The following is a 27,491-nucleotide window of genomic DNA, read 5'->3' on the forward strand; positions in this document are numbered from 1 at the left end:
TTACATTCCCCTTTTCACATAGCTGCGGAGCCTCGTTCAAACTCAACACAAAATGGCGCCACTCGCTGCATGTAAAGGGACAAGCACACCACATGTTTTCACCAAATTTTGTGACAATCGCTTTATCGGTTTCCGAGTAAATCGAGTGTGACAGACAGGTAGATCGACAGGTTTTACACAAAACATTAAAAAAGAAGATCTTTTTCGAAAAGTACCAATTGAGCCCTTGATACTCTTGATGACTATATTCTATGAAAAAACATTTTGCTAACTCTTTCGCATATACGGAAAGCCCCCATTCACATAAAACCTTAAAAACGGTTGAATGATGAACACTAGACAATTTGCCGTGCAAAATGAAACAAAAAAAAAACATAAAAAGCTGTCGTAATTGCGTTGGCCAACCAAAATGTGAGTTACTCGGATATTGTCCAAATGTCTCGCTTGACAGTTGTAAGATTGCTGCAAAAGTTTTGGCGGACGGGAAATCCTGGGCGCAAAAACAGATTAGGACGATCTAGAATAACTTCGCCAAAAGAATGTGGTGCAGTAGGGTTAACAGCATTCGAAATTTTTTTCTAATGTTGTTAATTCTATGCCACCGCCGGTGTTCTCCGTGGCGTAGTAGGCTTTGAATTAAAATGTAAAAAAGATAATTGAAGTTCAGAAAAAAGAGAGTTGACATAAACATTTCAATCAAGCAAAACTAATTATTGAAGTTAAAAAAATTTTCTACTGAGAGAGTCTCGCCAATTATACGTTTCCTTTATATTAATAAAATTATTTAAGCTGTGATTTCTACGTTTATTTTAAATTGTCAAGGCTCCGAATCGAAAGCAGTTGCTAGCGATATTCATATCTAATATCTAGAAGAATCTTACAATCAAGTTGTACCAAGCCTAAAAGAACATTGAATACTTGCTCGATTGTTATGTCGGTATCGTTTTAAAACAATGGTTGAATTAAAAGGAGAGTTGGTTTCGACTGAAAATGTAAAATTGCTGTGCTTTCTGCACGGCGTCGATTACGAGAGTGCTGTGCTTGTAGACTATAACATAGCTCAGAATAGTTATAAACCGATTTTGAAAGAAAATTATGAGTTCACTTTCAATCATCGTAAGACCCCACCGCACACTTTGGCAATGGTAAGTATTTTTGCCAATTATTACCACCAATTATTAGATTCTAGAAAATAAGTCCTCTTATACAGTGCCTAACGAACATTCAAAATCAAGAACATTTAAGCGTCAACGTTTTGACAAAGCTAAGGGATTTATATTTTGGATTGGTCATCACAAAGTCCTGACGTCAATTTAATTGAAAATGTTTGGAGTTATTTGAAGTACCACGTGCGCAGGATGCAGCTGAAGACCATTCATTACGTTTGAAAATGGCCGAGGAATGTCTGAAAGAAAACCTTAATTAGCTCCATGGCAACATGATGCACAGCACTTATACCCACGAGTGGGAACCATTTAATTACTAACTAGTTTGTACTAGTACCTTTTAAAACATTATAATTACACAAATTAGAAAACCGCAGCTAGATTGAACTTGTTTAAGAAAACATCCCATATTCAAACAAGTCGGGGAACCGGAAGCTTGACGCTTCAGGTATAAAAGGTTTTGTGTTTTCCTATGTATGTGAGGAGCATAACGTAGTTCTCCATTGGTTTATAGCATTTACCCGAGATATTGAAATCGCTCAGTTCTGGGCAGGTTACTGCCATTGCCAGAACTGAGCGATTTAAATATCTCAAAGGACAGGTTGCTGCCATTGCCAGAACTCAGCGATTTAAATATCTCGAGTCATTGCTATCAGCCAATGGAGAACTGCGTAATGAAATTGTTTCACGCATTAATGCAACCTGGATGAAGTGGCATTCCCCAAATGGTGTTCTTTGTGATCGCCGTATCAGCGCACGTCCCAAATCTAAAATTTACTGCAATGTCGTCCGTCTGCCGCTTTCTATAGTTCTGAGTGTTGGCCGACTATAAAGGACAATGAACGGCGTCTTGCGGTAATGGGGACGAAGATGTTGCATTGCACTGGTGGCGTGACACGTCCAGACGTAATGTCTGGAATGAGAATATCCACGATCGATATGGGTTTGCATCGATCGTGGAAAAACTGCAAGAGAGGCGTTTTCGATGGTGTGGTCACGTAATTCACGATAACGAGAATTCAACAACCAGTATTGGTCAAAACATCGAAAGCAATGGTAAGCAACCAAAAAGCGGGCCAAAACAATGGTAGCTTGATACGCTGGATGGGGATTTAAAGGTCTCCCGATTATATCCTGATCAGGCATTTGATAAAATAAAATGACGAAACCGATCACCGCGAGCCGACCCCGCTAGTGAACTAAAGGCTGAAGAAAAAGAAAAAGATGTGAGGAGCGACGAGTGCACGACAGCTCCGTGTAATATAGCTAAAAATTCCATTGCCCTCTATTTTCTAGAAAGCGATTTAAATAAATCATTTGATGAAAAACCCTGTGTTGATAATGGTCAACCTCATACGCTTCACGGTTTCAGTTTAATATTATTAGCAAATGCCAACAATTTAACCAACATCAAATATAAACAAGTCGGGAAACATGAAGCTAGACGCTTCAGGTATGAAAGGTTTTGTGTATTTCTTTTATAAAAAGATTTGAGTGTGCATTTGTCCCATTAGCATGAAGCATGCATATATTATGTGAAAATTTCCACTTTCAAGTGATATTGACATTCATAGTCTTGAATTTGCAGAGAAGCGATAGTATTGACCCAGTATAACTTTGTTAGTAATAGTGTGATTTTCACCAAATTTGGCAGGATCATGCTCTATGCTGTAGCCTACATTGGTACAAAATTTTGTGATTCTAGGGTGAACTTAAGGGGGGTTTTCCTGTCAATTACTAAAAATTAGAGTAATGTACTATTATTAACTTTATTTGAACAGGTATCGGTATGAAGGGTATTTCGGAGCCTAGGCACTATATAGTGGCAGCCCCCTGATTTTTTTTCAGATTCAGAAAAAATGATCACTTTCAACCCCCCGCACTCCCCACCTTTTCAACAAATGTCAAAACTAAGACCAGCTTCGAAAAGTACTAACCGAGACCTTTCATTTGATACCCCACATGACTATATTTGATGAAAAAAAAATTTACACCCTCCTTTTGCATGTATGGGGAGCCCCCCTTAAATTCGACGTAAAAGGATGTAACTCACTACATGCGTGAGCGTTCACAGTTCCCACCTTTCTACCGAATTTGGTGCCAATCGCTGCAACCGTCTCCGAGAAAAATGCGTGTGACGGACAGACAGACGGACAGACAGACAGACACAAAACCTTGAAAAGGGCTAAGGAGAATTAGATTCTTTTTGAATGGAGTTTTAATATTTCACTCGAATTTCAATTATTCTCATTAATTATGACGTCAGCATCTTATTTGTATAGCTTAGGATGCTGCTAATTAGCACGAAATTGATAAGTTTGAACTTCTATAACTTTGACACTAATAGTTGGATTTTCATGGAACTTGGCATGTGTATACACGAGACTGTCCTCTATGCCGGTACACCTAGAATGGGCTTAAGGAGAGTTTTTTAGTCAATTTCTAAAAGTTGATAATATACTATTAGTAAATTTATTTGAGCAGATACCGGAATAGGAGATCTCTCGAAGATTAGTTTTCACATAAATGTTTTACACAAAACCTTGAAAAGGGCTGCAGATAAATAGATTCTTCATAAATGCGACTTTAATATTTCACGCGAATGTCAATTACTCCGGGTAATTATGACGTCAGCATCTGATTTGCATGGCTTTGGAAGCGGTAAATTCGCGCGAAATTGGTAAGTTTGAATTGCCATAACTTTGGCGTTAATTACCAGATTTCCACAAAGTTTAGTACGTGTATGCGAAATATTGTCCTCTATGCTGGTACAATTTGGAAGGCTTAGAATTAATTAAAGGGGGGTTTTTCAGTAAATTTCTAAAAAGTAGTAATATACTATTAGTAAGTTTATTTGAGCAGATATCGGAATGGGACATATTTTGAGGCCAAGATTTCATCTAGACGCACCACCCTGATTTTTTTCGGATTTTAAGGATGGGTTGAGTCCTGTCTCACTGCAAGTGCGTACATTTTGACTCCTTACTCACGCACTTTGCAATCTATGCCAAAACTAATGTCAGTTTCTGAAAGTAAAAATCGAGGCCTTTCATTTGATACCCTACACAACTATATCCGGTGAAAAAAATTTTGAATCACCCATTTGCATGTATGCGTGGGATTTCATAGCTCCCATCTGTCCAGCAAATTTCGTTTGGATCGGGTTAGCCATTTTGGAGAAAAGTGCGTGTGACAGACAGACAGACAATGAATCGATTTTAATAAGGTTTTGTCTTACACAAAACCTTAAAAATCAGTTTTCATTTATTTTCTTCGTTATTTTGCCAGTAGATATTAAACAAAACTTCCATCCCTATTTTCAGCTTGTGAAGTGTGTACTAATTCTTGTAACAAAATTTTAGAACTAGCAAGCAAATAATAAAGGGACTAACAATTACAAATGCGGAATAATTCCCATTGTGCGTTAGTGCAAGTACACTCTATACTTTCCAATTTTTCCTTTATTTGAAATTGGAGATTTCATTCTTTAGATTTTTTAAGTTTCTTGCGTTCCATTGTCGTTTTCTCAACTATCCTTGATAGTATTTATCTTTAAAACATCTATCTATTTTATTTCGGTGTTTTCGATGCGATTCACGTTCGGGAATTCCCAAGTCAAGGAAGAATTGAAATGTACTTGTTTAGCAAGCATTTCTGACTCTTTTGGACGTATGCCATGGTCCACTGTCTTGCATAAATATATGGGATCACGATGGACACCTTAGGGTTATTCAAGCATTTAGCATGCGAGGACAAAGTATTGCTTTCGTTCAATACGTGTAAAGTGTTTTCCAGCCCGATTTTTCGCAAGCGGTTTTGCATTCATCAGGATTACCGCAAAAAAGTAACAAGCAGAGCTCTTAAATTTGAAACCAAACATGTCGCCAACGTTATCAGAGGTCATTTCTGCTTCTAAAAAACGCCTGGGCATGACAAAACCTGGCATTATCATTGAAGGAGTTCTGCGAATTGTTCTAGTGCATTTAAGGTCCCTGCTGAATAGGCTTCTTTGACTAAGTTATTCTACACAAGTATCTTTTTAACGATTAATTAGTCTGCTACCTACCATCCACGTTCAGTTTGGCCTGCCATTTACGTCTGAACAGTTTGTATTTGACCGGCGGGGAACGTGGATGGGATGCTGTGGTATGCTAGGTTGGACTCTTTAATCTTGATCAAAAGAAAAGTGAATCGCCCAACCGACCAGACATTTTTCTTTCGGCTCAGGCGAGGATTTTATGTTTGATTAGGATGTGAACGAGAATTTTACGGCAATCTTTATCGATGGTCAAATATATTTTATAAATGTTCACACACAAAAATATCTCAAATTCTCGTCTCAAGGACCTCCACGTCCAGAGTTGAACTAATAATGTTCCGGCTTGCCGGTACGTAGATGGTGCTTTCAGTTCAAATGGCGGTCGCGTGCTCTTCCGATGTAACTAACAGACCGAACTGAACGAAACATTTATTGGCTAACGAACTAAAAACCAAAACCTAGTCTAGAATACAACGGTCTTCTCTATAAAGCGATTATTAGACCATTTTGATATATAGCTTTCAGCAATAGACAAGTATCAGCATCTCAAAATCGAGCTTCTATAGTGGGTAAAATCGAAGATTCTAAGAACGACAACCGGTGTACCTTGATACATTGAAAATAAAGACATCCTCCGCTGGATATCTGAGTTTAGGAAAAAATATTTGATAAAATTAGAAATTCATCCGAACATAATAATCCAATTTTTCTAAAACAAAAATTATACATACATGTGTGGCGCGGCAGGATCTGCACTGCAGATTCTGCAGATTCTGCAGCATTCGAAATTTATTTCGAATGTTGCGGATGCGGACGGGTAGATGGCGCGGAACTCTCCACTCACTCATTTTCGGAACGCACCAGGGGGGTGGAGAATTAGCGGTGGAAAAATGCCGTTGGTTGGGACAGTAAAGACCGCATGGAAATAAACCGGTCTCTTCTGTTTCCAACCGCGGCGGCGTAAACATCACATCATATATAAACTACATCAGTTAGTGTTGGTGACTTCTGTATGCGACCAGCAGAATTCATGTGCCGACAAGTTGCAATGGTTTTTTTAAAGTGGTGACCCCGATTTGTTCAGAAAGCCCGACACTAGAGCCCGCACAGCGCCGTCGCCACAGACATCGCTACCGCAGCAACGGCCTCAAGTCTGGTGATTCCGGCATCGTCATCCTCGTGGTTTTATTAAGTTTGAAAATTTTGTGAATACGGAAGCATACAAAATCCCATCGAAGTGCTACGAAAACATCTGTGCTACGAGCCGACGACGTAAACAACGCCGCATCGCAACCCATCAGCACTCTCCAACGGGCACAGGCAGGCACTTCGAATAAACTTTCTTCGCTTCAATTTTCGTCGAAGGCGCATAAATCTCCATCCGTCTACGGGTCCAGTCAGCTCGGCTTGAAAGTAGCACACGCAAGGAATTTCGCAGGAAAGGAGACGGCCATCAACTTCATTCCAAGAAGATAGCAACTGGCAAGCAATCATCAAATTTAATTGTTATCATTAGTTTTGAAATATTCGCACTAATTGTTAATTATATTATTAAAAGTTAAAATTGTGATAATAATAATTGAAAATCGCTGCAAGAGACGGCGTTAGGTGTTTCACATCGCGGGTTCTCCATTTCCTTGGTGGTGTTTTCGATCAGTTCTGGAGAGCGTCCGCTTCGGTCGTAATTTTCTCTGTTCGTGCGTGCATTTGTGGGTGCGGCCTGCCGTGTCGGAGTAAAATTCACCACGTTTCGTTATAAATTCACCGCGTCTGCATTACAAACTCGTACTTTTCGTTAAACAAGATGTCGTTTGACAGCAAAGACGCGGTAGGCCCATTGGACCCGCAAGTGACCGCCCTCGCCGTACGCGTTCCTCCGTTTTGGAGGCGGAACCCGGAGCTGTGGTTCGTGCATTTGGAAGCGCAGTTCCAAATGTCCGGCATCACATCGGACGCGACCCGCTTCAACTACGCGGTGGTCGGCCTGGACGAAGAGTCCATTCTTATGGTGTCGGACGTAGTGAAATCGGCATCATACACGCAGCGTGAGTTGATCAGGCGCCTGTTGGCAAGCGAGTCGGCAAAATTAGACCACTTGCTGGCGGGTTTAACGTTGGGTGATCGAACTCCTAGCCAATTGCTTCGCGAAATGAGGCAATTGGGTGGGAGCAAGATTGGCGACGACCTGATCAAGTCGCTCTGGCTGCGACGGCTTTCGGAGGGCACCCAGGCGATTCTAGCTTGCGTTTCCGGTTCCTTGGAGGAACTGGCAGCTACAGCCGACCAGGTACAGGAGGTGTACGTTCGCCCAACCATAGCGGCCGTTCAACCACAGTCGGATGAGGTGAGCTACTTACGGCGCGAGATAGCGGCTTTAACGGCCAGCGTGGCCGAGATGCGGGCGACGTTGGACGCTCAGCGTTCGAGTGCCAGATCGCGAGCTCGCTCACGGTCTGCCACACGAAAAGGGCGTTCGGGTAGCAGGTCGTCAAGACAGCCTGCGGACAAAGGTATTTGCTGGTACCATCGTAAATACGGAGATAAAGCGACAAGATGTACGCTACCTTGTAAATTCGCGCCTACCGCGCAAAAAACTAGGTCCGCGGGGGGTCTTGGCGACGGCCACACAGAGCGCAGCGCCACGTCGCCTAACTATTTTCGACCCCCTCAGCAGGCGCAACTACCTCGTCGACACGGGTGCGGAGGTTTCGGTTCTTCCCGTACCCCGGCATCATCGACTATATCCACAACCCCTCAAACTGGCGGCAGCAAATTCCTCCCGCATCAATACATACGGGTACAGGCAAGTGGACGTGAGTCTTGGCTTGCGTAGGACGTTTTCGTGGCGTTTCATCCTGGTGGATGTCAGCTTCCCCATATTAGGCGCAGACTTCTTGTCTCACTATGGGTTGCTGGTGGACTTGCAAAATAAGTCCCTTATAGACCCCACAACCAACCTTAATTCGTCGGGCCAAATGGTATCTCACGCTGACAATAACCTTTCCGTTCTTTTGGAAGACATCACCGACTCTCGTGTTCGGACACTCCTCCAAAAGTTCAGCCAGATTACTACCGAGTGTAGTCTCTCGAAACCAGTGAAGCACAATGTGCAGCACCACATGAATACTACTGGTTCCCCGATTTTCTCGAAGGAGCGTCCTCTACCACCCCAAAAACTGGCTATCGCGCGGAAAGAATTTGAACAACTTCTTCAACAGGGTATCTGCAGGCCCTCAAACAGCTGTTGGTCTTCCCCTTTACATATGGTCCCTAAGCCAAATGGCGAATGGCGTCCCTGTGGGGATTACAGAAGGCTAAACGCACAGACTGTTCCTGACCGATATCCGATTCCACTCATCCACGACTTTGCGCATCACCTCGCGAATTGCCGCATCTTTTCGACCTTGGACTTAGCCAAGGCATACCACCAAATCCCAGTAGCTCCTGAAGACATTCCAAAGACGGCAATATGCACACCCTTTGGACTCTTCGAGTTCACCCGAATGACTTTCGGATTGTGCAATGCGGCGCAAACCTTTCAAAGGTTCATTCACTCAGTCCTGCGAAACCTCGATTTCTGTTTCATCTATTTGGATGATGTTTTGGTCGCTTCTTCCACTGAGTCTGAGCACTTAGCCCATCTCGAGTGCATTTTTCAACGTCTCCTTGAGGCCGGTTTAGTCCTAAACGTTGAGAAATGCAAATTCCTTCAACAACAGGTGAGATTCCTCGGCCACTCCATTTCCTCTGAAGGAATACAGCCCGACCCAGACAAGGTGCAAGCAATCACAAGCTTCCCGCGTCCAAAAACAGTGAGGGAGTTGAGGAGCACAGCAACTGGCCGATGCTACACTTTTGGCATTTCCTCAGCAAGATGCACCCCTAGCCGTTTTTGTTGATGCCTCTGACATCGCAGTAGGTGCTGCCCTTCACCAAAAGGTGGATCAAGTTTGGCAGTCGTTGAGCTTCTTCTCGAAACAGTTGAATCCCGCTCAACGGAACTACAGTACCTATGATCGCGAACTGCTCGCCGCGTACTTGTCCATCAAATACTTCCGTTTCTCCCTAGAAGGTAGGCCGTTCACAGTGTTCACGGACCATAAGCCTCTCACTTATGCTTTGAAACAAAAGCCCGAAAAAGCGTCCCCTCGTCAGCTTCGACACCTGAGCTTCATCAGCCAGTTTACGTCAGACATCCAGCACGTGTCCGGCAAGGACAACATAGTTGCTGACGCTTTGTCTCGTGTCTCCGAGGTTAACATCCCCGCCTCACTCGATTTTTCGGCTATTTCCAAGGCGCAGGAGGATGACGCAGCACTTCAGAGCCTAAAGTCCAACCCCAAATACAAATTTCGGGAGTTGCCAATCTTCGGCTCAAACCTCTCGCTCTGCTGCGAAGACTCGGAAAAGGGACCTCGGCTATACATTCCGGCCACATTTCGCAAGGAAGTGTTCCACGCAGTTCACGACTTGGCGCATCCCGGCATCAGGACAATAAACCGGTTAGTCACCGGAAAATACTTCTGGCCCTCCATGAACAAGGATATCAGTTCCTGGGCCAGAGAGTGCATCGCATGCCAGAAGTGTAAAGTCTCCAGGTATGTAAGGAAAGAAGTGGGCTCATTCCCCCGCACTACCAAGCGTTTCCACACGATACACCTCGACATAATAGGGCCTTTGCGAGACTCGCATGGCTACAAGTATTGCCTCACAATCATCGACAGGTTCACGCGGTGGCCTGAGGCAATACCTCTGAAAGACATTACGGCGCAATCTTGTGCCGAAGCCCTCTGCCGAGAGTGGGTACTTCGCTTTGGCGTCCCTGCAGTGGTCATCACTGACCAGGGAATGCAATTTGAATCCACCCTTTTCTCGGAGTTAGGCAAACTCCTGGGATTTAAACGCCAGCGGACTACGACATACCACCCGCAATCCAACGGGATGCTGGAACGTTGGCACCGGACGCTGAAAGCCGCCATTATGGCACGCGACGACCCGTCCTGGACTCAAGTCTTGCCCCTCGTCCTACTCGGCCTTCGTACAACCCGCCGAGATGAATTTGCTGCCAGCCCCGCGGAGCTGGTATACGGGGAGAACCCAAGACTCCCAAGCGATCCGGTCTTCGACAAGAGATCGGGTCTCACGGAGTCGGGGTTGGTGCGTCTGCTGAGGGACAATCTCCGACGCATCAAAGCGCCACCATCCACTCGACACTCGTCCATACCTGCTTGTTCGCCCAAGGAACTGGACACATGCACGCACGTGCTGATCAGGACGGATGCCGTCCGGAAGCCGCTGCAGCCTCCATATGAGGGCCCGTACCGCGTTCTCGAGAGGGGAGAACATTTCTTCCAGCTCGAGATCGGTGGTCACAAAAAGGCGGTCTCTTTGTCCAGGCTGAAACCCGTGTGCGCCCCGAAGCAGCGTCGTGTCCGCTTTGTGGATTAACGGCGAACGAAGTTCCGGGATCCGTCGCCGAAACCCCCTAGGTTTCGTCTGGGGGCGGAGTGATATGGCGCGGCAGGATCTGCAGCATTCGAAATTTATTTCGAATGTTGCGGATGCGGACGGGTAGATGGCGCGGAACTCTCCACTCACTCATTTTCGGAACGCCCCGGGGGAGTGGAGAATTAGCGGTAGAAAAATGCCGTTGGTTGGGACAGTAAAGACCGCATGGAAATAAGCCGGTCTCTTCTGTTTCCAACCGCGGCGGCGTAAACATCACATCGGCGCAAAGATCCAATTTGGAATACAAATTTTAGAAATCTTATTGAAAAAGTTTTTTAAAAATAAAGTTAAATTTTTGTATTTATTGCTAAATTGCTATTGTGGTTTAAATAAATATTACCAAATCTTATCTATCACGTTTTCAATCTCCAATTTGTTCAGGTGCTCCGTTCTAATGAATCATTACATTACTCTTTTCTGAAAGAATTATAAAACGCATTTACTTGTTTTCTCCGGAAGCTGAACCAAACATGTATGTTAACGGAAAGGTTCGATACTCATCGAGATAGAAGTTTTGTAAATACATTTATTATTACGGATTTTAATTATTATAAAAAAATTTTGCGTTAGGTCAGGCGGATTTAATAATTAATAGATGGAAAATGTGAAACCCAGGTTTTAAGATACCGTCTAAACTGAAGCCCATCCTATATCTACTTAAATAAAGCCAATATGTGCGCATTCGAAAAAGGAATCCTTCGCAGAATTGTTGGCCTTTAATTGGAGGAGGGACGATTCTGTAGTCTTTATATTGAGGAAATTTTTGAGCGATGCTACTACGACTTAGTTTTGGATAAAATCCGGCTCAACAGGTCACCTAACCCGTATGGTATCAGACAGACAAATGTTTGTGCCTGGTTTAGACAACAGACAGATAGATTTATTTTTGTCGCCAGAAGGTGAAAAAGTTTGTTGGCTTTTCGCAGCCGGTTATGACTCTTATCCACTAAGACTGCTTCCTTCTTCTTTCATTTCCCTGTGAGACACCCATATGATATTTACTTCCTTTTCATTCCTTGCATCCATCTACACTAGGATGTTTCAGGAGTAGGTGATGTGTCAGCAGGGAAAGTGTCAGCGGTTGTGTGTCTTACCCTTAAATTGGACGATGGTTCCGAGGTCAGCACTAAAGCGTTAGTAGTCAGACGGGTAACTAAAGGTTCCCTTCCACAGGTACCGCCGCAAGTAAAGGCATTGTTTCAAGGGAAGAAGTTGGCGGATCCCGTAACGGAACATGCATCTCACGTTCCAGTTTTATTAGGGTCTAGTATCCTTCCACAACTTTTCGTGAATGGAGTAGAAACCGTAGATAGTTTCCTGCTCCAGAACACGAAATTGGGATGGATTGTGTCTGGTCCGGCGGAATCCTCGGTATCGAAGGTCACCTCAACACATGTCACTATCAAGGAATGGGAACAGGACTTAAGGGCTTTTTGGGATATGCCCCTAAGTAGAGATGAATCTAGTCGCATAGATGACGAAATTTGTGAGGACCTATTCGTAAAGGGTCATTACCGAGAGAACGATGGCCGATACGTGGTACCGACCCCGTGGCGACAAGATAATATTAAACTAGGAAACTCGTACCACAAGGCTGTGCAGCACTATCTCGGTCAGGAGAAAAGGTGGTTGAAAAACAAAGACCACAAGCTCAAATCGGATGAGTTTATGGAAGAATATTTTAATTTGGACCACATGGCTGAAGTTCTAAAGGGTCATCAATCTGACACTAGCGGCGAAGTATATTATATCCCGTATTTAAGCGTGGTTAGCCAAGAGGCCACGCCGACGAAATTGCGGAATGTCTTCAATGCTTCCAGTCCGACATCAAATGGTGTGAGCCTTAACGAGATGATCCATCCCGGTCCAAAGTTGCAAAACCATATATTCGACATTGTCACTAGAATACGCAGGTTTGCGTATGTATACTCTAGTGACATTACTAAGATGTATCGGCAGATACTTTTGAGACCGGAGGATCAGATCAAGCTTAGGATTCTCCGGCGGGCGAAGCCTCAAGAACCGATAAGAGAGTTTTACTTGAAAACGGTGACTTACGGGTTAGACTGTGCACCCTGGCAAGCAATTCGAACGCTTCACCAGGTGGCAGACGACAATGCTCCTGATGAGGAGATCAACTGGATCATCAAGAACGCGTTCTATATGGATGATCTGTTATACGGGGCGTCCAGTATAAAAAAAGCATCAAATTTACGGACCACAAAATCTATGAAGGTCTACATAGTGGTCTTCGTATGTATGTCTACTAAAGCGATACATTTAGAGCTCTGTACGGATCTTACCCCAATTGCATTTTTGGCTGCAGTGGGCAGCCCCAAGACTGGTCAAAGGGCATATAATAGGATCCAGCTGACCACCCGTAGTGTCCGCGCCTTTGTGACATGAGCTGTACTTTATTCGTCTTTCTCAAAGTCAAACCGACATAAGTCAATAATATGTAATTTTTCCTTTTTTCCATTTTAAAACTCCCTAGCTCTCTGCCTCCCTTCCTCTCAACTTCATAATTCCCATCCTGATATTCCTTTAGGTCTAACATTTGTCATTTAAAATAATTAATTTTATTTTTAAACAAAGACGGGAAACCAGAAGCTAGACGCTTCAGGTATAAAAGGTTTTGTGTTTTCCTATGTGAAGAATGATGGGTGCTTGATATAATAGTTCCGTGTGTACATCGTTAAAAATGTAATTGCCCTCTATTTTTTAAAATTCCATTCACACAAATAATTTAATGTGGAAAGCACTACCAACCTCATACGCTTCACGCTAGGAGTTTAATATCATTAGCAAATGTGAAGAAGTTATCCTTCAACAGATACAAACAAGTCGGGATAGCAGAAGCTAGGCGCTTCGGATATAAAGGATTTGTGTTCATCTTACTTGGGAAACTTTTCCATTCGTACATAGCTAAGGATACAGATTATTCCATTATATTTTGCCAAACTCCAAGTTACGCATGACGATGCATACATATGCATCTAATTGATGTAACGCATTTTCATTACATACGTTCTATGTACGTAAATTAAAAACCGGTGGTAAAAGGTACACATGTCTATTATGTTGGTTATCACCTGCATGTTTCATTAGCACATACATATACCCGTGCATACATATGTCTATCTCCAGTAATTGACATTGATATGCAAATAAGTAAAAAAAGCCAAGAAAAGGAAAACTAAAATGTCTCCATGGACCCCACCATTCATATAAGTTCACTATATATGATGATGACGTCATTCACATCTAAAAGTGCAATATATTTAGCTGAAATGCCAAACTTTGATATTCTATAATTTTGTTAATAATAGGTGGATTGAGCTATTAGAGAGTTATGTCCAATATAATCGCCTCTACTGACGGGATGTACTTTGAGGCTCAGATTTCGTATAGATTATTATTATTATTCTGTTAAGGGAAGTCGCACCGCCTCCTTGTACCCCTTGGTACCTAATCTTCCCCTTCCGGAGGAAGTCACTACGGCTACGCTGACGATATAGAGCTGGTTGTGATCGCAAAGCACCTCGAAGTTGCTGAGTTATACTTATGCGAAGCGATCAGTGCTTTTAAAGGTTGTCTAGAGACTTTTGGTCTGACACTTGCGGAGAAAAAAACGGAAGCGGTCCAGATGAGATGACGAATATATATAATGCGAAGGCTATCTCTCCTTTATCGCAGACGAAGAACGCCGAAAGGGAGAGATCGCTAAATAGATGGCAAGAGCGTTTGGAACCCTCGGGAAAGGGTCGGTGGACACACAGGCTCATCCCTGCCATCATGGGGTGGTTGTAGAGACGGCACGGTGAGATTAATTATATCTTACGCAGTTTATCACGGGGCATGGTGGATATCGCCAGTACCTGTTCAGGTTTAAACTAGATGGGTAGGTAGGTAAGTAGGTATCAGTGGCCGCTCCGAGGAGCCCAATTAGCGCTTTGGTGCGCCGTTTTGATGCCATAAACTCCTAAGACCATGACTGTTGTTATGGGAGCAGGGAGGCAGAGTCCAGCCGGTTCGGATTTTCAGAGCCAGCCCGTAGCATTCACGAAGGAAAGCAGCTCTCCCAACCAACTAATATCTCATCCGATTGTCCAAACTGCGATGGAGTCCCAGAGGACCCAGAGCATGTACTCTTCCACTGTCTAAGGTTTATGGAAGAAAGGAAGAACCTAGAAGAGACTCTAGGAGAGGTACTCATACCAGAGAATCTGGTGCATCGAATACTACAGGTAGCCTGGAGAAAGAGGCATTTTAAGGAGTATATCATTCCCGAGAACGGCTGTTCAAAATACACGAAAAGATGCCCCACAAATTGGTCATTCATTAACCCATAATGGGGTGACTACACCAGGTCGGAACATGCCGCAGGACTTAGTCTTTGATCCATTTAGGAAAAGCTTGACGTTCCTGTGATCTCTTCCGAAATCGACGTTGATGAAGGAAGGAAATCAGGGAAGCTCCCGGTGGGCTAATAAATACGTAAGCGCCCAGTGGGACAACCAATTAGAGGAGCAGCGTCAGAATCCGGACGAATCATCGTTTGCCCTACTCGGAGGTAAACTAGTAGAGTTGTCTGAAGGACAAACACAATGTTCACCAAGCCATCAAAAACATGGTCCGTACCATTCGTGTACTATACAATGGTGTCAAGGACGAAAAAATGCCTCGAAGAAATCAAGGGCCACCCAGGCACCATAAGTGACGCCCCCTCAAAATCCGAAGGCCGGTGAGCTTGAAAAGAGGAGTAGAGAGGGCGCGAACGATTCTTTCGGATCCTCACAGGGCGTGAAAAGGCAAAAATGCCTCTCACCGGCAAAAGGGAAGGTAAACAAAGTTACCAAAATCATGGAAACTGCGGCGCCGGCTCCAATCGACCCAAGGGAGGCAAAGCCCCAAAAAGGAACCAAGGAAGCATGGACCAAGGTTGGCGGAAAGAAAAATGTGACACTAGAAAGAAGATTACGGCCCGAATTAATTATCATCTCCAAAAAAGGTGGTATGACTTACGCCGATATCCTCAGGAAGGTCAAATCCGATCCTGAGGAGATGGACCTTGGAGACGCTCTCAAAAAGGAAATTTGATGCTGGAGCTGAAGAAGTCTCCGGGCAAAACGATAGAAAATTTCCTCGGCAAAATAGAGAAGTCCTTAGGAGAAGAAGCAGAAGTACGGGCCAGAAAGCAGGAGATTGTTATACAATGTAAGGACATTGAGAAAATCACGACCAAGGAGGATATCCGCGACGCATTAGAAAAGCAGTTGGGACCACTTAGCTTGCAAGATTCCGCAATCAAGGGATGAGGAAGGCATACGGATGCATGCAAACGGCAATCATAAGCCCACCAGCTTAAGTAGCGTTCAAACTGCTGTCGGCTCGTAAAGTAAAAATAGGTTGGGTTGTTTGCCAACTTAGGGAGCATGTGTCCCTCAAGCGCTGCTTTAGATGCCTGGAATTTGGCCACATAGCGGCGAAATGCACTGATGAGCCTGACCGGTCAAAAAGTTGCAGAAAATGTGGGGGATAAGACCATATGTTCAGGGAGTGCATGGCTGAGCCTGAATGACTCATGCCTGAATGACTCACGCATTTAAAATTAATAGTGGAATTTTACTCTTATAACTTAATAAAAGTTTTTATGAATTAAAATTTATTTTGTTTATCCGAAGAAAAAGAGATTCCATATATGCTTTGCAAGGAGAAAAAGGGCGTCGACTGTCGGCACGTTGCAGGCAGCGGTAGATGCCCAGTGTCTAGGAGAGCTTTGAATGCAGTAAAGAAATGAGGTTGATACAAATCAACCTCAACCACTGCGAGGCAGCGCAACACCTTCTCTCGCAGACCATCTATGAGAAGGGAATCGAAGCTGCCATAATCAGCGAGCCTTATCGCAACAGTAAGAGTGGTGCGTGGACTGCAGATGTAACTGGCAAGGCGGCAATATGGGCGTGCGGAAATCAAGCCATTCAAGAAGTGATGGAGTTTCCAGAAGTTGGATTCTTTAGGGCAAAAACAGCTGGTATCTATATATATAGTTGCTATGCTCCACCAAGCGCGAAGATAGCAGAACTCGAAGGAATGCTAGGTATGCTAGTCCCGGATGCAAGAAGTCGAAACCCCGGATCATAGTGGGTGATTTCAACGCATGGGCCGTTGGAAGTCGCACTACGAACACCAGGGGCCGTATCCTGCTCGAGGCTTTCGCGGAGCTAGACTTAATGCTTGCCAATACGGGAAATGTTTTCACTTTTCGTGGGACAGGATCTGGCTCAATAGTCGATCTGATATATGTGAGCACCACATTGACGAGGAGAATGACATGGTTTATCAGTGAGCATTATACTCACAGCGACTACCAGGCGATTTTCCTCCAAATCAAATATGGGATATGCATCGATGTGCGTTCCCGTGAAGTTGGAAACCAGGGCTGGTCCGTGGAAAAGTTTTAAGAGGATGCATTCATAAGGAAGGCCAAAATCCCGGTGGTGCGGCTACAGAAAAGGTAGAGCAAATGATTGGACGCATAACGGGAGCATGCGACGCTGCTATGCCAAGATGACGAGTTCTCGCAAAAAGGCGCTCAAACTATTCTGTGATAGATCGATTTTAATAAGGTTTTAATAATAATCGTAGGCACAATCAGCACTTCATTTAGGACCGTAACGGTACACTACAGGATGTAGGAGGCAACGTGGTCAGCATTGCGCTCGCTCGAGATTATTGCCCCGCTTTGCCTCAGGTACTCATTCACAGCTGAGTCGATTGGTATCCGACGTCAAATCACGATACAAATCCCACTGCCGCAACTGAGATTTGAATCGCGACCTTCCGTACGACAGCTTTGTGCTCTAACTACTCAGCTATCCGGATGCAAAACCTTAAAAACAGGCGTCACCCCTTAACTGGGTCCTGTAGAATACTAATCAATATTTAACAAGACTTGTAGTAAGCTTTTAAGTAATAAAATTGATAGACCAGTAGCTTACTCCAAACTATAATTTTATTTTATTATGTATATATATATTTCGGGAGCAACTTACTCCCTTCATCAGTACAAAGCTTTGTAATTATAAATATATATATACATAATCAAATAAAATTGTAGTTTGGAGTACGCTACTGGTCTATCAATTTTAGACTTAACTACAACTAGAAGCCAATATCTATCCTTTTTAAGGTTTTGTGTGAAACAAAACCTTATTAGAATCGAGACGGTGTCTGTCTGTCCGTCTGTCCGTCTGTCTGTCTGTCTGTCTGTCTGTCTGTCTGTCTGTCTGTCTGTCTGTCTGTCTGTCACACCCGATTTATTCGGAAACGGCTAGACCGATTGTTACAAAAATTGGTGAGAGTATGTGATCTGGTGATCCCTTTACATGCAGTAAGTGGCGCCATCTTGTGTTAAGTTTAAGGGGGGGCTCCCCATACATGTGAATGGAGGGTGCAAATTTTTTTTTCACAGAATGTAGCCATGTGGGATATCAAATGAAAGGTCTCAATTAGTACTTTTCGAAACTGGTGCAATATTTGATATTGGGTGAAACATGGAGGAGTGAGCGCTCAAAATATGACCCCCAAAAAGTGTAACAGGTCTCGTTCTCAGAACCTGTTCAACCGAAAAATCTGAAAAAAATCACAGTGGTGCATCTCTACGAAATCTAGGCCTCAAAATATATCCGGTTCCGACATCTGCACAAATAAAGTTAATAATAGTATATTTCCACATTTTAGAAATTTACCCGGCACCCCCCTTATGTTCATCCTAGAACTACAAAATTTGGCATACGCATAATGAAGAATATAATGCACAATTTGGTCAAGTTTGAAGAAAATCCAATTATTATTAACAAAGTTATAGGAGGTGAAACTTTACAATTTTTTGTGAATTTCGTGCACTCTACACCCTGCATGACGTCATCATTACATATCAATTCGTCAATACCACAACGAAATAAGTTCTTATGAATTGGGTCTCAGAGAATTATTTTGTTTTAGTTTTTTTAGTTATTTGCCAGCCAGACATGTGTGCATGTAGCTATATAATATATGCGTGCTAATGAACTTTGGGGGTAGTCCCTAATTCAAATAGATTAAGAAGTAAATCCGAAATATGGGTACGATCAATTTATATACGTGCCTATATGTGTACAGTATTCGGAAATAGGCAGTTTGTTTGTTTAGGGTGAGCGTAATATCTATGGCTGTAATATGTACGTATGTCTCGTAGTTTGGAAAAATATGAAGGAGTATGTTGGATTTGTAGCTATATACGGATAGAAAAATATGCGTTGAAATTTCTTACATAAGATGAACACAAAACCTTTATATCCGAAGCGCGAGCTTCCGGTATTCCGACTTGTTTAAGTAATGTTGTAAATTAAATTCAAAACCGATTGTTTTCTTCCGCTTTAATAACATTTTTTACTTTTTCTAATTGCTGAAGAAGATAAGTAGTGACCAACATGTGTGTAGATGCAAAAAAGAAAACATTAAAAACGTAGTAAAAATTGAAAAAAAATCGAATTTTAATTCTTACATATGAAAATGCAATAAACCGTCCAAAAGTGATTTTATTTGTCTTTTTAATTGAAACGCAAATTGGCGAGTATTTTTAGAGGTGGAAGTTGGATAACACAACCGTGGCAATTGGCCTAAATTGGGTAGTCCGAGATACTCTTTGGCTGGGATGGTGTTTTGAGGGCACACGTATTTTTGCGATATCCAAAATTTATGAAAGAGAGGACTGGAATGTCAGGAGGACTAGGCTACGGTCATTGAAGATCCACTCAAGGACATCAAGGATTTGAGGGGGAAGGTAGCAAGAGGATAGAGTTCCTATAAAGACATAGTTGGGTTTTATGTTTTCTGAAGGTTTGCGTGCAGGGCAGATGAACAACAAACGATTTTGTATAAAAAGTGTCCAGCTTTGCGCGAATACAACGTTCACACAAACGTAATATGTTTTCCGATTTAAGCTGACACACTATAATGTCAAGAATCATCATTGCTTTCGCTTAAGTTAGAACATTATTCTCCGATTAACCCATATGATAAGAACTCATACTGGTAAACTGATGTAGTAGGAGAAAACGTGTTTGAAGAAAGTAGGAGTTTGCGGCGCCATTCATCTCAGACCGGTCGTAAGTGCTTGTAGTTGCTTCTACTCGGGGGAGTCATGTTGCTGTGTTTCTTCCGTGTGTTTTTGCTTTCAACTATAGTTTTAAACTCAGCTGAAGGATATTATGTGGTTCCACGCGCAAAGTTTGAAGTGTTCTATCCGCGTGGCTTTCAAGTTTCGATACCTGCTGAAGATGGCGTGACACTATTCGCCTTCCATGGGAAACTCAACGAAGAAATGGAAGGCCTCGAAGCTGGGCACTGGTCCATGGATATTACGAAGCCGAGAAATGGACGTTTTACATTTAGAGATCGAGGAACAGCATTAAAAGTGGGCGACATTATTTACTACTGGACATATGCCCTGCATTATGGATCTGGTTATCGTGAGGACAATGGCGAATACAAAGTGACGGGATATGTTAATAAAACTGACGACGTCGTTACCTTTCCTTCTTCTCCCTCGCCTTCTCCTGAGACTTGTAAGCCTTCAGTAACTTATGTAAACGGAGTGAAACAGGAGTGCGCGAACGTGGAGATTTTCGCTGAGGATTTTTCCAGCAGGACGATAGATCCTTCCAAGTGGACTCAGCAGAGACGGTTTTCCCGGGAACCTGACTATGAATTTGTAACTTACCTGTTGAATGATGATATTCTTTACACTGAAAGTAGCAACCTTTTCATAAAGCCAAAGCGCTTAACAGATATTTACGGCGAAAACATCTTGCGAGGCCACCTCTTTTTCCGTACAGATTGCACGGGAGAAATTAGAACGAAGGAATGTGACCAGCACGGCGAGAGGTTCATGTTGCCGCCAATAGCTTCAGGGCAAGTTACAACCAAAAATCATTTTAGCTTCAAGTATGGATCAGTTAAAATAAGAGCCAAATTGCCAAACATGAAATGGGCATTTCCTCAATTTTTTTTGGATCCTTCCGAAAACGCTTATGGAAGCAGAGATTACAGCTCCGGGCAGATGAGGGTTGCTTTCTTCTCTGAGTCAGACCCGTTAGTTCTATCTGGTGGTGCGATACTTGCAAGCGAAAGGAAATTTAGAAATCTGTTTACGTGCGAAAATGTAAAAAAAAGTGGAACATGGAGTGCAGATTTTCATATTTTCAGTTTAGAGTGGACGCCAGATTCGATTACTACATCAGTCGATGGGATTGAGTATTGTTTGATTGAACCAGGCAACGGATTTGGATACGCTGAAACAGCGGCGGGTGAAAAAATTCCAAATGCTGAATATATAAGAAGGGGTGGTAAAATGGCACCTTTTGATCATGAGTTCCACTTAACAATTGGTCTAGGTGTAGGTGGCCATTATGATTTTGATGATAATATATCGGGTAAGCCATGGATAAATAGAGAACCGAGAGCTCACAATGACTTCTGGAATGCTATAAAAGGTACAAATTACCCACAAGGAAAATTGATAATTGATTATGTAAAGGTATTAACTGTTTAAGTAAAAACATATACATAAATACATTAGTATATAGGGAGAATAAAGGCTTTTCTGAAAAAAACCAGTTTGGATTAAATATTACTTCATTTTATGTGATTTTTTTTTATTAGTTAAAGTTGTGCAACAACTGGATTTTTTCGCGACGAGCGAATGGCGGACACAATTTCAATCTTAATTTACATTTATTGGGTCTTTACAACGAACAACTTAATGCAAGATGAAACCGGCAAGAAGAATGACTGTGTTTTATAATTTTTCAATGTTAAAGAATTGTTGTTCTCGGAAGCACTGTATCAAGAATAGCTTAAGTAAACCTATATGCGTTTATGTTTACCTTCATCATCATGGTTGAGCGTTATTTAAAAGGCGTGTAGAAATTCAAGCATATATCATTATGTAAAAAGCGTATAACAATAGGTTGACAATTTATTTATTTTTTGTGCATCTTTAATTATTCTTGACAAATTAAATTTGTTCAACAGCGGTCAAAGAGTTGTATAGGCCCCAAAGCAAAAACTTGGATTTGTACCTACGATGGAGCATCATCCAGCAACCGTTCTTTCGTAACGAAAAACTGCAGACGGAAAAGGATAAAAACTAGTTTTCCGCGTTGAAAACAGGATAAAAGGGTCTTCCAATCCAGGGGTTGATAACCCTATACGAAAAATGATTGTTGCGAAGCTACAAAAGCAGCGACCCGATACCCTACTATCCGAATACAAGGCTGATATCACTACGTTACAAGCGACGCGCTGGACGGGGACCGGTGTTTTCCAGAAGAACCACTGTACCATATAGTATAGTGGCCTAGGTTTCCTAGTCGGGTTTTAAAATCTTAGTGGACTTTGCGCATGAGAAACGACAGCCTCATTAACGTTCATGCCCCTACAGAGGAGACTCGGAGATACTCTACGAGGCAGTGGAACAACCCCTCCAAATTCGACCTAGATATGGTATCAAAATCATACATAGAGATTTTAACATTTTAACATAAGTTAGGCGCTAAGTTGGCTCCCATAGCGTATATACCAATGGCAATGGACTGCGGATTATTTAAGTGTCGGTTTCATATAAAATAGTTGTTAAAAGTACGGTCTTGCATGGGAAAAGATCCACAAACAAATATGGGTGTCTCCAGAGAGATCCACTTTTAACTAAATTGACCATGCCCTCACTTTTGACAGCTGTTGACGGCTAGAACATATTGGGGGCCAATATAGCTCATAATCATAATCTCAAATAACACCACCACCTCCAATCCTTTCCGATAATCAGGTGAGAAGAAATACTGAAGCCATTCACAACAAAAGTCTTCGTTACACTTGTTAAGGCCGCCATCTACGTTAAGTTGGGCCTGCCAGTTACGGCAGAGAAACCGGCAGCGCACTCAGCCGTCAGTTGAATGAGTATCTGAATCAAATTAGGATAATAAGCTCGGAAGAACGCAATGTGATCCCTCTGATCATCTCACAAAGGACATCCCAAGTATAACAGAGGATGAGGTTACTATTGCCTGCGAAAAACCAAGGGCTAAAAACGCACCTAGGCTGTACGGAATACCGAACGTGGCTATGGAGTGGTTCATTTCCACTTTTAATACCTGTTTGGCAGAGAGCACCTTACTCGACTCAGTGGAAAAGGCAAATGCTTGAAAGTGGTCAGAGCGCATTATAAGCACCCAATTGTAGAGGAAGCCAACAATACGATTTTCGTGTCGGCCGATCAACGGTGGATGCTATCAATGCAGTAGTCAATCAGGCAGACGAAGCAATTGAGGAATGCTATCAACTCAGCGCAGAGATGGAGTCCTTTCATCAAATACCTCAGCGTTGTGCTGCTTCAAGAGATAGGGGAGGGAGGGTACCTTATCAGGGTTGGAGAATGTACTTGCCTCTGAGTACACTCTTTATATCCTGCTACGGAACCACAACTTCTAAGTTTCTACACCTACACCGTAATAAAGGGTGCCTGGTGTGACATCATTTTCAGCAAGGGGGATGAATTGGTGCCTACTTGCAATATTTCTTAGACTAGAATATCTGGAAGTGATAAGAGTTAGCGTCAGATATGCTGATTTACACTTGAGCTATGCCGGTGAGAATGCAGGGAAAGTTGCAGTGGAGTTAATTGGCATGATGTCCACTATGGGGGGAGCCAAATCACCGAGAACCACGGTGTGCGCCACCCCAGCGATCTTTCTGTGTATGGAACGTCGCGAAAGTGAACACCGGGAAGTTTGTCGAAATTCTGGGAACAGGTGGGGCCACTCTGGAGGGTGCTCCTGGGGGCGGTGGCGCCGCTGCTGACACTGTCGTAAATTCAGTTATGAACCTGATAACGACGGTCTGCGGAGCCTCCATGCCCAGGAAGACATCGAGGCGCGGCAAATCTTCCATGTATTGGTGGACAGTGGAAATCGCAGAGCTTCGGAAGGAATGTCACAGGCTCCGCCGCTTAACACAACGTCTAGGCAACCGGGAGGAGGGCATGTACCATAATGATGGAGTACAAATCAGCCAAAAGGAGACTCCGCAGCGCAATAAACAAGAGCAAAGCTCGCTGCTGGCAATATCTGATCGACGAAGTGAATGGGGATCCGTGGGGACTCGGTTACAAACTTGTAACCCGAAAAATCGGGGTTCTGCGGAAACCCTGTTCACTTAAGGCCGAGCAGATGGACCGCATTGTGAGGGCACTCTTCCCTGCACACCCCGTATGGGATGGTGACGTCGCCGCGGAGAGCGCAGAGGACTGTCCACTTTTCTCTGTAAAAGAGTTGGAATAGGCAGTCCTCTCTATGAAAAACAAGAAGGCGCCAGGACCCGATGGTATTCCAGCAGAGGTGTACAAATTGGTATTCCGACACCGGCCAGACCTACTGCTCGGCGCATTCAACGCTTGCCTGAAAGAGGGCATTTTCCCTGCTCGTTGGAAAGTTGCGAGGCTTGCGCTGATCCCTAAAGGGAAAGGCGATCCCGAACTGCCGTCTTCATACCGCCCACTATGTATGCTTGATACTGCTGGGAAAGTGCTTGAAAAGATCATCAGAAGTAGACTCGCTGAAGCGATACGCGCTGCCGGAGATTTATCTCCCGGGCAGTTTGGTTTTAGGGCAGGGAGATCGACAATTGATGCTGTCATGCAGGTCGTGGTCGCCGTTCGACGAGCAGAGGCACATAGCCGCCGAACTCGACGGGTGGTGCTCCTCGTAACGCTTGACGTCAGAAACGCCTTCAATTCCGTAAGATGGAAAGACATTCTAGGCACACTAGACAATACCTTCAACGTGCCGAACTATTTCTTACGGATTTTGAGCGACTATCTGAGGAACCGCTCCCTGCTTTATGAAACACTAGAGGGTCAAAGGTGGATGGAGGTCACGTCGGGGGTAACCCAGGGATCCATCCTAGGGCCGGACCTCTGGAACGCTACCTGTGACAGTCTGCTTAAACTCGACATGCCAGAAGAGTCGCGCCTGGTCGGCTACGCAGATGATGTCGCAGCGCTTGTTGCTGGACGCACTGTCGAACAGGCTCAAAGCAGACTCGGCATATTGATGCGACGGGTAAGCGGATGGATGACTACTCATGGTTTCAACCTTGCACTGGAAAAAAGCGAAGTAGCCATCCTGACTAAGAAGAGAATTCCGACCTTGCGTCCCATATCGTTCGGCGAGTCGATAATCGAGTCAAAATTAGCGGTAAAGTACCTCGGGTTGACTCTTGACTCAAAGATGAGCTTTTCTGAGCAAATCCAAGCAGCAGCAAACAATGCTGCGGCTGGAGTTTCGGCGTTAAGTAGGCTAATGGCAAACATTGGGGGTCCTACGTCTAGTAGGCGGCGTCTCCTGATGAGTTCAACGCAGTCTGCCCTGCGCTACGGCGCAGAGGTATGGGCTGGCGCTCTTAACAAGGAGGTATATCGTAGACGCCTCGCGCAAGTACAGAGACGGGGAGCTTTACGGGTGGCGTCTGCGTACCGCACAGTCTCTGAACCGGCCGTGGTGGTGCTCGCGGGAGTTATCCTTCTTGCTCCTTCTTGCTAGGGAGCGTCAGGCCATATACAAGCGCAAGGGAGATGAGCCAAGGGAGGTGGTTGCTCACGAAGAACGGCAACACACTCTAGACGAGTGGCAGCTCTCTTGGCAAAATGAAACTAGAGGCAGATGGACTGCGCGGCTCATCGGCAACTTAGGTGCGTGGCTGAATCGGAAGCATGGTGAGACTGACTATTTCCTTACCCAATTTTTAAGTGGGCATGGAAGTTTTCAGTCTTACCTGCACAAGATTGGAAAGGCGCGTTCTCCGCATTGTGTGTTTTGCTATGGAGTTGTGGACGATGCCCACCACACTTTTTTTTCTTGTGGAAGGTGGGATGGGGTTCGACAGCAGCTCTATTTAAACACAGGGGATCTCCCTCCAGACAACATTGTGGAAGAGATGCTGAGGACTGCTGACAGCTGGAACCGTGTTGCCCATTACGTTCGGGCCCTTCTCGTTGCTAAGAAGATAGAACTCGACCGGTGGAGGAGCCGGATGGCAGGGGGTTCCTTGAACTGACAGTTCCCTTCCTCCTCTCCCCGCCCGTTGGTGAAAGGAATTCCCTGATTTGAAGGCTCCGCAAGGCGGGAGAGTTCGGGGGCTGGCCCGAAGTAATGTGACAAACGGTTCCAGGCTAGCTCTCTGACGATGGGGAGGTGTTTAATTGGTAGTCCGACGACGTACCGAATCGGGAGTCCAACACTGTGTGCGTAAATGCATTCACCTACTCTACCCCAAAAAAAAAAACCACCGAGAATGCTGTTGCTAGCCAACTATACAATTGGAAAGCATAATGGATCATAATGCCGACGATCGAAGAAGAGAAGAAAAAGTGCGCACAATCGGGGTGTGGCAGGAACGCTGGGATAATTCCAAATATCCAGCCTTGGACTATGCCCAGCCATGCAGATGTCTACTATCACTTGACCCAGTTTATAACTGGGCATAGTTTTGAACATGACGATTCTCCTTTCTATCCTGAGTCTCTAATGGAACGACAGACGGACAGACGGCCAGGCAGACAGACGGGCAGACGGGCAGACGGGCAGACGGGCAGACGGGCAGACGGGCAGACGGGCAGACGGGCAGACGGGCACACGGGCACACGGGCAGACGGGCAGACGGGCACACGGGCAGACGGGCAGACGGGCAGACGGGCAGACGGGCAGACGGGCAGACGGGCAGACGGGCAGACGGGCAGACGGACAGACGGACAGACGGACAGGCGGACAGACGGACAGACGGACAGACAGACAGACGGACAGACGGACAGACGGACAGACGGACAGACGGTCCTGTGAGGAGTGGCCAGATCTCCCATCAGGCGCGACCCCAGCTGGCGGATAGGGGCATACCTATTGATGTGTAAATATGTGTTCATGCACTATTCTTTTTTGATTGTGCATGGGCTAGTGTTTGCTCATCTCTGGTGCGCGGACCAAAATGGCTATGGGAAGGATACCCAGAACATAAAACCACCATGGAAGACGAGAGAAGGAGGAAACTTACGGTGCAGGGGCTCGGAACCCCAGCACCGGCGGCTTTTGGGAGTGAGCAAGCGGGCTCCCGGTCGTCGATATCCCTCGACCGCAGTGCCTCGGTGGTGGACAACTAGGCCACCTTGGCATATAATGCTACAAGTGATTTGGATCTGGAGAAGGAAGTATTCAAGCGAAGTACGACTTTACCGAGAACACCAATAACAAGACCAAGCAAAGATGAACTAAAAGCAGCTTTTTGGACAACAAAAACCGTGACAACACCCACCTCACATGTTCAAGATGCTCGACAGCAGGAGGTGCTCCAGGAACAAGGAAGAGATCCATTCAAAAGAAGCTCATCAACTTTGAGATCTCCACCAATGCCAAAGACGATGAAGGATAAAGTACAGGCCAAAAGTGAAGGACCCTGTAAAAGGAGTAACCCTGCCGGGACTTATAGGGAGCAGAGTCCCGATCCGGAGGAATTACCCTTCACCCAGCTTGGGGCAAAAATAGTTGAGCGGTCCGAGTTTATCAAGGACAAGCACAACGTGCACCAAGCCATAAAGAATATAGTGAGGGCTATTAGAGTTCTCTATTATAGATCACAGATGGAGGAAAAGAATAATAAGAACACGCCGAACCCCGCTGTGCCAACAG

General features: G+C 44.4%; 1 protein-coding gene across 1 annotated transcript; it reads left to right on the plus strand.

The window, feature by feature from the left end:
* The first annotated feature begins 19,791 nt into the window (after nt 1-19,791).
* LOC119650077 (gram-negative bacteria-binding protein 3-like) lies at nt 19,792-21,386 on the plus strand. The gene has a single exon (XM_038052576.1). It carries the CDS (start codon nt 19,901-19,903, stop codon nt 21,308-21,310), a length of 1,410 nt encoding a protein of 469 aa, XP_037908504.1. The 5' UTR covers nt 19,792-19,900; the 3' UTR covers nt 21,311-21,386.
* Nucleotides 21,387-27,491: the final 6,105 nt, after the last annotated feature.

This window comes from Hermetia illucens, chromosome 2 (genome assembly GCF_905115235.1).
Source record: "Hermetia illucens chromosome 2, iHerIll2.2.curated.20191125, whole genome shotgun sequence".
NCBI lineage: Eukaryota > Metazoa > Arthropoda > Insecta > Diptera > Stratiomyidae > Hermetia > Hermetia illucens.